A 13597-nucleotide genomic window follows, 5' to 3' on the forward strand; every position below is an offset into this window, starting at 1 on the left:
CACCTGGAAAACAGATTTTGTTACTGGAATTTTCCTGCGCGTAAAAGAAGCAACAGTTCCTTTTTTTTTCTTCTTCTTCTTTTTATGGAAATAATATTTTTAAAGACATGCCCCTTTAAAGTGACATGAGAGACATATTGCACATCTTCCCAATTTTTTACGATACTTAAATTTTATGAACCCCAAATGGCTCAGTAGCGTTCTCACGTTTTTGTCATACAAGATTTATTCAAAATACTCACAAATTACAAGGCAATTCGGTGCGCATTTTGAGTGCCACTCGATTTGAGATATTCAAAAGAGGAACAAAAACAACAAAAAAAAAGTTGACGACAATGATACAAAAAATCACAAAATGCCCAATTTGATAAAACATTTAGAATTTCACGGTTGTATATCAAATACTGCAGGCGTATGAAACAGTTGAGCCTCTGCACAGATGGGGGAGGGGGGGGGGGGGTGCTGTAAACATACAACGTTTGTACAAATAACTGCAGAGAGACACTGCTCTGAAACAGACCCTTACAAAAAACTATCAACATCAACACATCGAAACTTACAAAATTTACAAATGTACAGGGTTTTTTCTCCCGAATTGAAACATGCACTTTGGTTCGATAATACAAAAAAAATTCCCTCGATATCGGATTGAAAAATAAATAAAAGCATATTGAAGTCAGAAACTCGAATTTACAAAATAATTTTACGCCAACATGCCTATCCTATACAATAAAGTACCACAGAGTCTAACGGATTTACACCGCTCCCCCCTCCACAACTGGACCAGTGGGCCGTCAGGGCGTAATAGCTGAGGTTTGAAAATATAATCTTTTACTGTGCCTGGAAATTAGCACGTCTTTAACGTTTACACATTTTCCTTCCAATGTGGTTAAAATGCGTCTCTTGGCTCTGGGTGTCTGTTTGGTGGTTCATCCAGAAATCAAAGGGGGGGGGGGGGGGGGTGGCAGTGGGCCTTCAACAGGCGTACAGGCACCGAAGCCAAACCATTTACAATAGTGAAGCTTGTGAAAATGTGTTCTTGTCACCTCTGCAGCGGCGGTTTAGGAGTCCGAGGTGCGTTAAAACGCGTCCCTGGGTTCTGGGTTCCTGTAAGGTGGCTCGTCTGTGGGGTCGGGTGTGGAGGGCCCGCTGGGTGGTGTCTGGGCGCCGCTGGCACCTGAGCTGTGGCACACGTACCATTCGCTTAAATTCGCCGGTTGGGAAGCCCCCACCGGCTCCGACAGCACCGAGGAGGCTCCTGGCTCCCGGCCCAGGTCGGAGGAGGGGGAGACCAGGGACGGGGTGGACGACTCGTAGCCCGAGCTGGGAGGGGGGGACTTGCAGTGCACCTTCATGTGTTTCCTCAGGGAGCTGGGGTGCGTGTAGGACTTATCGCAGCCTCTCACTTTGCAGTTGTAGGGCTTATCGCTGGTGTGGACGTGGGAGTGCTTTTTCCGGTCGCTGCTGTTGGCGAAGCGTCGGTCGCAGCCGTCGAACTCACATTTGAAGGGCTTTTCACCTGTTAACAGTGATGGTGACACAATGAGATGCAAAACAACGAATTCAGAAAATTAAAACACGTTGCCAATCATGCTCACTATATTGCATGATTTGAGGTATTCATTTTATTGTCCTCACCATTTCTATCAGCCACAGTACTTTCTATAAATATTTAATGTCTTAACACACTTACAATGTGTGTGACCTCAATTTATGTGCTTAGAATAAACTGAGAAACACGTATCCAATCTGTCACTAAAAAAATAAAAGGTATATATTAAAAATACTGCACAATTATATTTAACGCATGCGCAATTACAGCCACAGTGAGGAGCCCTTTTTTCTCGATTTCTCAAGTTTAATCTTGAAAAACACACACGTTGCGTGTATTTACAGTAAACACACACTCGTGCACTTGCACTTTTTAAAAGTCTGCCTCCTCGGACAGACCTGTCACGAGCCTCAGCCTGGTGTAAACATGGCTGAACCCCCACTGTCCTGGGTCTGTACCTGGCGTCTGCACGCATCAAGACATACGTCAAAACAGACGAGCCGTGAGCACTGCAGGCGGAGGAGGCCGGAACCCAACTGAAAATAATGATAAATGAGAGTATCGCCACAGACAGGCTTCGCCCCACTGTGTGCTAACGCAGCCTGTCTGATGCTGGACTCATGCATGTGCACTGGCTCTAATTCTGTGTCTCAATAACAAGTATTTCTACCTGATTATGACAAGGCAGAAAAAAAAAGACAATCTGAATAAATTACACGGGAAATCATCCACTGCTGATTTTTTTTTTCTTTCTCTCCTGCGATTAAAGCTTTTGAGAATATGTAATTGCCTCTGTCTAATTACACTTGCTGGTTGAATATCAATTTGACCTTCAGCTGTTGGGCTGAGAGAGCCAATCAAGGATATTAGTGTAGTACAAGAAACCGTCGAGGAGCAGACCCCAGGGGCAGCCCCAGTCATAACCACACTTTCGGATAGGTTTTAAACATGATACCAAAGGACCAGGCCCCTTGGGAGTCAACACACAGAAATAATTTAACAGATTTGTACTTAGGTAATGTGAGCAAATTATATGAATAATACATAGGGTGCAGAAATGGAGGGGTGGGGGGGGGAGTGACATGCAGCCACATAGGGGAAAGGGAACAGGGGAACGCATCATTGTATTAATTTACAAGTCTGACTCGACATTTCGAGGCCTTTCTCTTTCCCTCCCCTATCTCCACAGCGCGTCACTGCAGGGTCACAGAGCCAAGCGGCCATATTGCGCCGTTCTTTGTTTTTTTTTTTTAATGCCAAATCAGCTGCATGGTTCCAGCTGCATTGTCCACACGTCAGTCAGGACAGAGGCGCAGGCAGCTCAGCCAACCTGCTGCTGAATTATCAGAACCCTCTGCACTTGTCAACTTGTTGCAGGGGCTCGAAAAAAAAAGCTGCTGCCATAATAATACTTTTGGAAACTGAAGTCAATACAAGAATCTAAATGATTACACATTTGGGAAAACAAAACATTCCCCATCCTTGCAGCTTTGGAGCAATACACCCAAACAAATACTGTCATTAATATAAATATCAGTATTGCTGCAGCTACAATGGAGGGACATACACAGAAGGTCTGACCACAAAGAGCAACTAGTGGCCGGAATGAGTGGACAAATAAAACCACCACCACCACATCATCATTAACAGTTAATGGATGTGAAGATGCACCTCTCCAACTTTGCTGCCAGTCACGTCTGGCATGCACTGAGCTGCTTGGACACGAGGCTGACGTGGGCCTCAGTCTTTGCGTGGACAAGCGGTCGAACCGTCTAAACGCCTGAGTGAGCAGTACCGTAATCCCCCCAAAAGCTCCACCTCAGGGAAACTTGCGAGACCTGAGGCTGCTCACAACAAACAGGTGGCCGCGTTATAGCTGTTGCGCCCTCGTCTACCAGCAGGCACGGATTGATTAATTGCTCATCAGAGTACATTTTTAATGCGTAAAACCCAAAACAAAAACAGTAAAGGATATTCTTTTTTAAATAATTTGAAAAAATCTGCTGTCTATTTCTCACTTTTCTGAACAGCTGAATGGTTTGATTTCAACATGCAGTTTACTTTTTTTTTATCAAGGCACATTCAACATCTCAATTTTGTAAATTCAACTACTGACCTGTGTGCGTCCTTTTGTGGATCTTTAGATTCTCGGACCTCGCGAACACTTTCCCACAGCCGGGGAACGGGCATGGAAACGGTTTCTCCCCGGTGTGCACTCGGATGTGATTTACAAGTTTGTACTTGGCTTTAAATGGCTTGCCTTCCCTCGGACACTCTTCCCAAAAACATATGTGGTTCGCCTGCTCCGGTCCTCCGACGTGCTCCACCGTCACATGCGTTACGAGTTCGTGCATGGTGCTGTAAGTTTTCGAGCAAAGTTTCTTCGGCGCGTGCTCCGGCTCCAGCCACTTGCAGATCAGCTCTTGCTTTATCGGCTGCCTCATGTAGCGGAAAAAGGCTCCGGCTCCGTGGTGGTGGTGGTGAGCGCTCAGATTCATGTTCAGATTCAGACCACCGTAGCCATGCAACGGCGAGGCGGAGAACGGATCCGCCCTGGAGCTTGCCACTTGACTCAAGTGATCAGACCTAACGTACATTTCTCCAGGTAGTCCTAACCTTATTTGTCCACTCAACGCCTGGCCACCCGGTGATCCGCTAGAAGACTGGTCGTGGTGGAGTCCGGAGAAGAGCGTATGGTTCCCAGCGTCAGGGTGATGGCCATAGTGTCCGGGATAGCTACCTGTTGTTGAGACAAACATTCCGTGGTGAGACGCGGAACCAGCAGTCTGGTCGGACAGCACTGGCATGGCTTGAGCCGTCAGATCTCTCCGGATGAGGAAATCCCTACCTGCGGATAGAGCCTGGGCCGTGTGAGACATGGAATAAGGGACCGATGTCGCCTGAACCGGGCCAAAAGCTCCCGTATGACTGGAGACCACTTCACTGTGGCCTGCCATATGATGATTGTGGTGGTGGTGATGATGGTGGGGATAATGATGGGCTGGGCTGATTTTGAGGGCCGCGGAGTGCCCCATGTGTTCTGGCCCGAATGGACTCGGCCCCAGGCGGGGTTCCGCAGTAATCTCCCCAGGGTGCGAGTGAGCCATTGAGTGTGGATGGCTGCTGAACCCCGGGAAGCCTGTCACGCTCTGAGGGGTATGGTGGTGATGATGGTGATGGTGGTGAGCCCCTGCCAAGTCAACTAATCTCAGCGCCGTGTTCCGTTTGGAGAACGTAGGGTCCATCACGGGGCTTCCCAAAGCATCCACGCTCATTACTTCCTAATTTTAGAATAACTTGACAGCAGGCAAAATAATAATGATGATGACAAATATATTTTAATCGCAATGAAAAATAAAGAAAAAAAAACTTTATGAAGTTAATTCTATCTGCAGACTACATGGAATCCCATTCGGTTGAGAGGCAGCAGCAGGACGCTTTGATACTGAATAGAGATTCATGGTAGGCGCTGCAGCCCGTGGAGCTAAACAATCACCCTGCGCTCTAATTGGTCAGCGCTTGGTGATTGACGTCACCAGTGACAGTTTCCAACGTGAAGAAAAATGTCTTAGTGACAGCAAGCAGCCAGCGCGCCTGCGCAGTGCCTCGGGCAACGCTTGAGAAAAATAGTTGTTATGCAAAGGTTATTGTACGATAAAACTCGTAAAAAGTTGATCCAGAAATATAGTCCTCTCTCCTTTGTTGCAGCGAACAAAGAGTGCGCGGCTATGAAACAGCAATTTCCCCACTTTGATTATGCGATCACAAAACAAATCGTCTCGCAGGAGTATGCATATTGTCCCTATAAGAGTTGTAAGGATCATAAATAAAGCGGTGATATCTTAATTCTGCCCCGCAACGTATGCAGATCAACTTTACGCACAGATTACGCACAGCTTTACGCACGCTAAAGATCGGCGTGAGCGGAGAAAAGCTTGTCAACTTAAGCAAAGGAAAAGTCCACGTGGGACTTAACAATAGTCCGGAGTATATCGCATTAATATGCGCTTTGATAAACACCCACATTTACATATCCAGCCGTTTGTCCTTCAGCGCGTGCTACAGTATCGACTCCGTGCTCTGCTCGATAGCATCCGTGTGTGTGGGAAGAGGGAGTCGGTCCGAGCTGCTTCCATTGTCGCGAGGAAAAAGTGTAATGGACGGGACCTGTTGTTATGATCCGGGGTAATTTTGCTTTAGACCCAGGACGGCAGCACATGAGGGTCAAAGGAGGTGGTGCCGTTGCGGACTAAAGTCCAAAATAAAAGCGTGTGTACTGTAAGTATCGGTTACGACCATCTTATCCTTAAAAAAGTATAACACGTAACCTGAGAGATTGTGTTCGGCTTTTATGTGAATGCTTAGGAGGTGGATTTGAGTAGTTATCCATTATAACCACATGCCGTACATTTTTATAAATCATCCATTACTTACTGATGGTTTTTTTTCTGTTGTCTTTGCCTTTTTAAAAACAATTAACATATTAACTGGAATATTTGGAAATAATCTAATATGTTGTCATTGAAATGTTGAGTAGTGTTTGGATGTTACAGTAAATGTAAATGTAGTCTGCAGCCCCGTGGACACTGTCTCTGCTCCAACATGCATGGCTGAAATGTACTTGTTTATCACATTTAAGTAGTTTAGAACATGTTCTAGTTTAATCCTGGTAATAATCGGATGATAAGTAGGTATTCATTTTTTATTAGAATTTTTGTTGAGTTGTGTCACATGTTCTGAAACTAAACTGTGACCCAGAAAGTCAGATATATTTTTTTGAATGTGTGGTTTGAGCGCCCTAATCCTTAAAAAATATAAATATTTAGTGCTTGTAGTTTCATTAGAGAAGTTCCTTTTCAGAGCTGATCACTTTATTAAGTGTCTAATTAGTGTTATCTGACTTCTGCAGGGATTATAAGTAATTAATGAAGGCTGTAAGACAACAGTCTAAATTTATTGTGACAGTCGCTCGTCAGTGTTTGACCCCATTCACACGTTTTAAAATTCATTGATAGAAAATCCACACCATGTCAACTTGAGTTTCTTTTTTTATTAAATGCCATTTTCAGATAAAACACAAACAATTAAGGACACTTTGTGACTTTTGCTAAATATAAGTTTCTAACACCGAGTGGTTACACGTGCGTTCCTCTCGGGCTCTTTCTCTAAATTAATTCGTCAAATTCTCTGCTGACAGCGTCATATCGAGCACGTAGGAAATTGAGTCAATATTTTGAAACATGACGGGTCCAAACGATGTTTATTAAAATAGCCTTTACGCTCCGGCTCCGCGAGGCTCACAGCTGTAGCCTTCAGAGGCACCACAGCACCGGCGTAATGCAAAACTTTGAAGAGCTATTTATGGTCCAAGTTGTGCGCACTCACTCTTGGAGACATGTACGATATGAAACGAAAAAAAAAAGCTGAATGTTGCAGGAAGGTCTCATAAAACGCTGCTTTTGCTGCCTTGGCTCGTTCTCCTTTCACTGTAAATCCCAAATAGCTCCTGGTAGCCATTTTAAATTTTACAGTACGACTCCAACACATTAGAGTCATGGCACTAAACTGTTATTGGCCCTTTAATTAGAACGCATCTTTTACACATCAGAATTAAATATGTTACAGTCATTTGGAGGCACACGAGAAACTTAAAGTGCGTTTGGAAAGTTATGTCTTGTTCCAGAATATATTCTCTTGGCACAGTTTCTAATTTCACCTTGATGGTTGCAAGTCTGACTTTATGATTCCCCCCATCCCCCCAGTCCTGACTCTCTCTTCTTGGAATGATATGCTTACCGTTTTCCACCTGTTGAGAGATCCCTCCAGATTTTGTAAAGCAGAGTGGTGGGCGACCTAAAACTTCGGATCAACTTGTGGGTCTACTTGTTAAGTTGAGAACAACAAAACTTCCTCCCTCTCCCTGGACTCCCCAGACTGACTTGGGGAATGCCTCGCAGAAACTAGCCTAGTAGCCAAGACGATATTTTAATGGTTCGCATGGCACGTCTGTGCATGTGGCTTTGAACTCCAGCAGCCGGAGGTTCCTGCAGAGAGCGCCGCAAATCCCACTTGATAACTTCGACAACCCACAACGTTTTACACACAGGCGATACATCACTGGCCTGCAAAAATGAGTAAGTTGCACAAGCGCCCAGGCCAAACCGTGATGGATACATTAGAATAGTGGAGGATCCAACTCAAATACTGGCCTATATGTATCCAAGGTAGCCTTTATGATGGGGTGCTGGTGAGCAACATTATGTGGAAAATCTAAAGCGCAGATGTTGCACCGCGGTGAGCTCCAGTGGATGCAGGAACAGGGTTGTGTTGGAGGGAGGCAGGACCGCAAAACACGCAAAATGCGCACAAGAGTCAGACGACAGGAAAACCATGTGGATTCCTATGGAAGTGAAAGGGGGGGGGGGGGGTAATAGCAGACGTTTAAAGAGAGAGGGATGCGAGTGGACTCGGTTAATGTCAAACATCAGGGCTTCACATGGGCATGAAAATATGTCAAAATCTACCTGAATACCTGTAAGTGATATATTGTGATACATGAATAGATATATGAGATTATGACATATTAGATGGATAGATATATAGAGAGATAGAGAGATGGATAGATAGATAGATAGATAGATAGATAGATAGATAGATAGATAGATAGATAGATAGATAGATAGATAGATAGATAGATAGATAGATAGATAGATAGATAGATAGATAGATAGATAGATAGATAGATAGATAGATAGATAGATAGATAGATAGATAGATGGATAGATAGATGTGGTTTTATAAACTTGCTGCGCTACAAGGCTGCAGAACGTGCTCCGACTTTCTACGAGCCCAACTGTGGCGCTGTGTTCCTCGACTTTTGTTTTTGCGGTTATTCAGCCTTTTAACCAAATTCCCAGTCAGCAATCTCACAATATCTGGGATTGATGATGCGCAGAGGCCAATAGAAGCGTGGGCCCTGCACCGTGGATTGTTATTTGGTGAGTGCATGTTATCGGGGGGAAAGGCGCTCCGCCAATGGGAGCGTATCTCCGCGGCCACGTGACCACCCCCCTCCTCTCCCATTCATCAGGGCTGGACCGTGTTGTCTTTTCAATTCATTTATCTGCAGGAATGATTGCGACTATCAGTCTAGAGCTCACCGCCTGACTGAGGAGGTGAAAGTCGCGCCACAGGAAGATAAACCGCAAAAGACAATATTGCATGCATACATGATTTTGCGTGTGCATCGGATGAGCCGTATAGGGGGATTCCTCGCGTCGTAGAAAGTAAACAGGAAAGCGGTGGATTCGAGAGTTTGCTCAGTCGAGTGAGGTCCAAGAGATAGAGAGAGGGGGAGGAAGAATATCTGCGCGTGATTTTTTTACTTCTGCTCTCAGTCGTCGCGGCGAGTCTAGACTGAAGATGCTCTTGGACGCAGGACCGCAGTATCCCACCATAGGAGTCACTACTTTCGGCTCCTCACGGCATCACTCAACAGGCGAAGTCACAGAGAGAGAAGTGGCGTTGGGGATAAATCCGTTCGCAGATGGGATGGGCGCCTTCAAAATAAACCACAGCTCCCACGATCTCGGCTCCGGACAGACGGCGTTTTCCTCCCAGGCGCCCGGCTACGCTGCAGCCGCCCTGGGACACCACCACCACCCGACCCACGTTGGCTCTTACTCCACGGCGGCGTACAACTCCACCAGGGACTTTCTGTTCAGAAATCGGGGTTTCGGGGACGCCGCCGGGGCGCAGCACAGTTTGTTCGCCTCTGGAAGTTTCGCAGGGCCACATGGACACTCAGATGCGGCGGGGCACCTGCTCTTCCCGGGGCTCCACGAGCAGGCGGCGAGCCATGCGTCCTCCAACGTGGTCAACAGCCAGATGCGGCTGGGCTTCTCGGGGGACATGTACGGACGCGCCGACCAGTACGGCCACGTTACGAGCCCGCGGTCCGACCACTACGCCTCCACCCAGCTGCACGGCTACGGCCCCATGAACATGAATATGGCCGCGCACCACGGAGCCGGGGCCTTCTTTCGATACATGAGGCAGCCGATCAAGCAAGAGCTCATCTGCAAGTGGATCGAGCCGGAGCAGCTGGCGAACCCCAAGAAGTCGTGCAACAAAACTTTCAGCACGATGCACGAGCTGGTGACCCATCTGACCGTGGAGCATGTGGGGGGACCCGAGCAGACCAACCACATCTGCTTCTGGGAGGACTGCCCCAGAGAGGGGAAGCCGTTCAAAGCCAAATACAAACTTGTGAATCATATCAGGGTACACACGGGAGAAAAGCCGTTCCCCTGTCCGTTCCCCGGCTGTGGCAAAGTGTTCGCCCGATCGGAAAATCTAAAAATTCACAAAAGGACTCACACCGGTAAGATCCGTGCAGATCCGGTCGTTTTTGTTTTACTGCTCAAATCCATGCTGACAATATCCCGGACTAAAGTATGCATGCGATCCGGGTTATTATTTAGAGGGGCAGCTGGAGACTCTTCGCTGGCATGTGATTCAGTGCAGGTGTCGACAGAAAAATATTTCATAGGCTTTATTTTTATAGTCTTCTTATTCTGTGCGTAAAATCTAATTTGTGCTAAATATTGTGGTTGAATTACCTGAATTTACTCGTAAGCATAAGTGGATAAAGTCAAATTAATTACGGCAGAAGGTATTTATTTAAATTAAGCAAAATGTCAAATTTAAAAGCTGTCTTTATATTTCACCTTATAAATGTTAATTTCCTATTTTAAAACGTTAAAATGTGTAACCAAAATAACGTGTATTATTGAGTTGTTTTTTTTTGTTAACGCGTCTAACGGTGCAATGTTGTGTTTTCCTTCAGGGGAGAAGCCGTTTAAGTGCGAGTTTGAGGGCTGCGACAGGAGATTTGCAAACAGCAGTGACCGCAAGAAACACATGCACGTCCACACGTCGGACAAACCGTATCTGTGCAAAATGTGCGACAAGTCCTACACACACCCCAGCTCCCTCCGAAAACACATGAAGGTAAAAAGAATAATCCCTCCATTCCTTTTTTAAAATTATTCCCACTCTTCTCCTGTTTGAGTAATATTATGAAATGTATTATTTAATATGTGAAATGTGCAGATATGTGTTATTATTGATATTGTGTTGGAGCAGTAGAAGAGGTTGAATGTGTTTTTCCTTTTAAAAGAAATAGAGAAGGATAAGTTAATTTGCTTTGACACTTTCTCTCTGTCTTGTCCTCCAACCGACAAATCAGATTAAGATCTTAATGAGAATAATGTTTTGGTTGAGCTTTGTCGCCGTCAGATTAGGACTTTTAATTTGTTTTGATGAATTTCCCATGTCTCGTGTTTGCTACGGACGGCATGGTTTACCCTTTTTCTTCTTTCCTTCTCTTTTTCCTAAACAACGTGTTTCTCATTACTGAAGGTCCATGAATCCACCAATCCGGCCTCGCAGCCGTCTCCAGCGGCCAGCTCGGGCTACGAGTCGTCCACACCTCCCACCATCGTCTCCCCGTCCACAGAGAACCAGAGCAGCAGCAGCTCCATATCACCAGCAGCCTCGGCAGTGCACCACACAGCCAGCCACAGCGCGCTGTCGTCAAATTTCAATGAATGGTACGTGTAAATATTTTTGAGAAAAACAGAAAAGAAAGGAAAAAGAGGGAGAGAGAGAGAGACTGCAGAATAAAAAAAAAGAGAAAGAAATGAGAAAGACTGCTTGGAATCAAAGTGAGCCAGTGAAACGTGGACTGAGAAGAGGCCCAGACGATCAATTTAAAGGCAGTGACAGAATGCATGGACTAAAGAGGAGGCATGGACAGCCACCAAGTTTGACTTCTTTCCTCCCCCCCACACACACACACAAAACCCACAGTATTTCTTTTGAGACTTTTTATTTTTTACCGAGAGACTGCTCACACAAGCATGCGATCTGCCAGGCCTGAATTCTTCTTTTTTGTACATAAAAGGATTTCACCAAGTTTTTGGGGGAAATGAAAAATGTTAATATTTTATTTTGTAAATAGTTCTATCACAGATTAAGGGAAAATTTGTGAAGAAGAGAGAAGAGAGAGAGAGAAAAAAAAATGTGGTCCCTTGATATATTGGAGAAATGAGATGGCTCTAAGAATATTTGCGATGAATAGACTTCATTGAAGAGAATGTTATAGTCGTGTACCAAATGTGAATTATCCAGTATTACTACAGTCTACACGTCGACCTTAACCGACTCTTAGTATTAATGTGCTTTTGTAGCCTATCCAGTGCAACATTTTCGTCCAAGGTCCAGTTTGAGTAGCACAGTATCATTGTTGTTATTTAATGTCATGTCGATAAATCGTGTAGTGAAAGCCTGAAAAACTCCGTGTCAATCTGTTTATGTACGTGATAAATATACAAAAAAAAAAAATCTCTGTCAATTTATTTGTCTGAAAGGAAGTATTATTACATGTAAGTAGCTCAATTTTCCATATTTATCCGCATGTAAAGGACCGGTTAACATGTTAGAAAAAAAATGGTCGGTATTTATGGAGAAATGCGCTCGTATGTAAAATTTAGTTTACAAAAAAAATGTTTGGATACATTTCGTACTATATATTAAAGAATTAAAAAAAATACCAGAATGCAATGCGTTGGGAGGTTATTGGTTTCATTATAGCGTTTGAGCTTGGTGTCAGCATGAGTGTGGAAACATACTGGTTTCTTCTTTATGCATAGGATGAAACAAGATTAACGTGCTGCAGAGTAACACTCCTCAGCATTTTGGCGCAGTTTAGATGGAATAAGCGGTGCACGTTGGATTGCACAAATCATTTTGGGATGTTTGCAGAGTGTGTGCATGCTTTTGCAAGTGTGTGTGTGTGTGTGTGTCTGAGAGTGTGTGTGTGAGGCTGCAGCTCGTTTAAAGCAACCACATAGAAGGTCGCATGTTCCAAACGCACGGTCACAACTTTCCTGACAGTCGTAACGAGTAAATCCCCCCCCCCCTCCACTCCCCCTTCCCTGCTCCATGCTGCATCTTCTGTTTATTCAAAATTAACATCCAACACTTTGCCCTCCAGTGATGTGCAAATTAAATCGATTAATCACGGGCGTTTGTTTCCTCGGTGTAAAACCAGAGTTTAGATTACTTAATTGTTCGGGAATCTAATTTTCAAATCTAATTTATTTTAACTCCGTAGTTTTTTTTTCGAATTTTATTTTTTTTGCGGGGGGGCGGTGGGATCTCTGTAGATCTGTGCGGAGCTGAGCAGTCGGTGTGGCCCCCTCATTGTTCCTGGGCTGCAGCTTGCTTGACCGCCCCATTAGGCAGAGATCACATCAGCAGCCGCCAGTGATCATGGTTAACACTGCCAGTGTGCACGGAGCCACGATCTGTCAGTCTGCAGCTTTGTCACCACACACACACACACACACAGAGAGAGAGAGACACACAGGCATACATACAAACATATACACACAAGCAACTTTAATCTTAAAAACAAAACACACGCAGAAGCAGATGAGAGGAGTGTGTGTGTGTGTATGTGTGTGTGTGTGTGGCTGCGCGTGCAAGTGTGCGCTTTTATCAGCCCAAAATAAAAACATCCACGACTCCCATCATCCTAGATGATTTGCCGGAATGTATTGAAATGTATTCATATTTTCTTTTCACGGACTATTACATTTGGAGATAAATGGAGGATGGTAATAAAATGACTTTTTCGACTCTATTTAACACTATCTATCTAGGTTCCAGCCTCACTGATGCACTGCTAGCGATGGGAAAAAAGGGGGTACAAAAAAATAAAAGAGAGAGAAGAGACGCACTCCACACCGTCGTGAACTCGTTTCAAGAAAGTCACTTTGCAGCTTTATAGAAAAATGTTCACATGTAACTGGAAATATAAATAGTTTAAAGTGGCTGCGTAAAAAAAACAGCTCATGTGGTTTCTATGCTGGCGGGATATTGCACACATGCACCATATTTAAATACAAAGCTGATGCCAGATTGACAGATGCAGAGATGGAGGGAGGTGGAGAGAGAGTGAGCCTAAAACTGGTGTAT

General features: G+C 44.8%; 2 protein-coding genes across 3 annotated transcripts; one reads left to right on the forward strand and one right to left on the reverse strand.

The window, feature by feature from the left end:
* Nucleotides 1-200: 200 nt before the first annotated feature.
* Nucleotides 201-5825, reverse strand: zic4 (zic family member 4). 2 transcript variants are annotated; one of them, XM_062379903.1, is made up of 3 exons: nucleotides 4401-5825; nucleotides 3669-4292; nucleotides 201-1519 (listed from the first exon to the last, which is right to left on the reverse strand). In XM_062379903.1, exons 1-3 carry the CDS (start codon nucleotides 4825-4827, stop codon nucleotides 1080-1082), a joined length of 1491 nt encoding a protein of 496 aa, XP_062235887.1. In that variant the 5' UTR covers nucleotides 4828-5825; the 3' UTR covers nucleotides 201-1079. The 2 variants fall into 2 exon arrangements, with proteins under 2 accessions (XP_062235887.1, XP_062235886.1); XM_062379902.1 differs by having other exon boundaries at nucleotides 3669-5825.
* A 2593-nt stretch (nucleotides 5826-8418) lies between these two features.
* zic1 (zic family member 1 (odd-paired homolog, Drosophila)) lies at nucleotides 8419-12198 on the forward strand. The gene is made up of 3 exons (XM_062379904.1): nucleotides 8419-9935; nucleotides 10401-10564; nucleotides 10976-12198. Exons 1-3 carry the CDS (start codon nucleotides 8975-8977, stop codon nucleotides 11174-11176), a joined length of 1326 nt encoding a protein of 441 aa, XP_062235888.1. The 5' UTR covers nucleotides 8419-8974; the 3' UTR covers nucleotides 11177-12198.
* The last annotated feature ends 1399 nt before the right edge of the window (nucleotides 12199-13597 follow it).

This window comes from Platichthys flesus, chromosome 21 (assembly GCF_949316205.1).
Source record: "Platichthys flesus chromosome 21, fPlaFle2.1, whole genome shotgun sequence".
Taxonomy (NCBI): Eukaryota; Metazoa; Chordata; class Actinopteri; order Pleuronectiformes; family Pleuronectidae; genus Platichthys; species Platichthys flesus.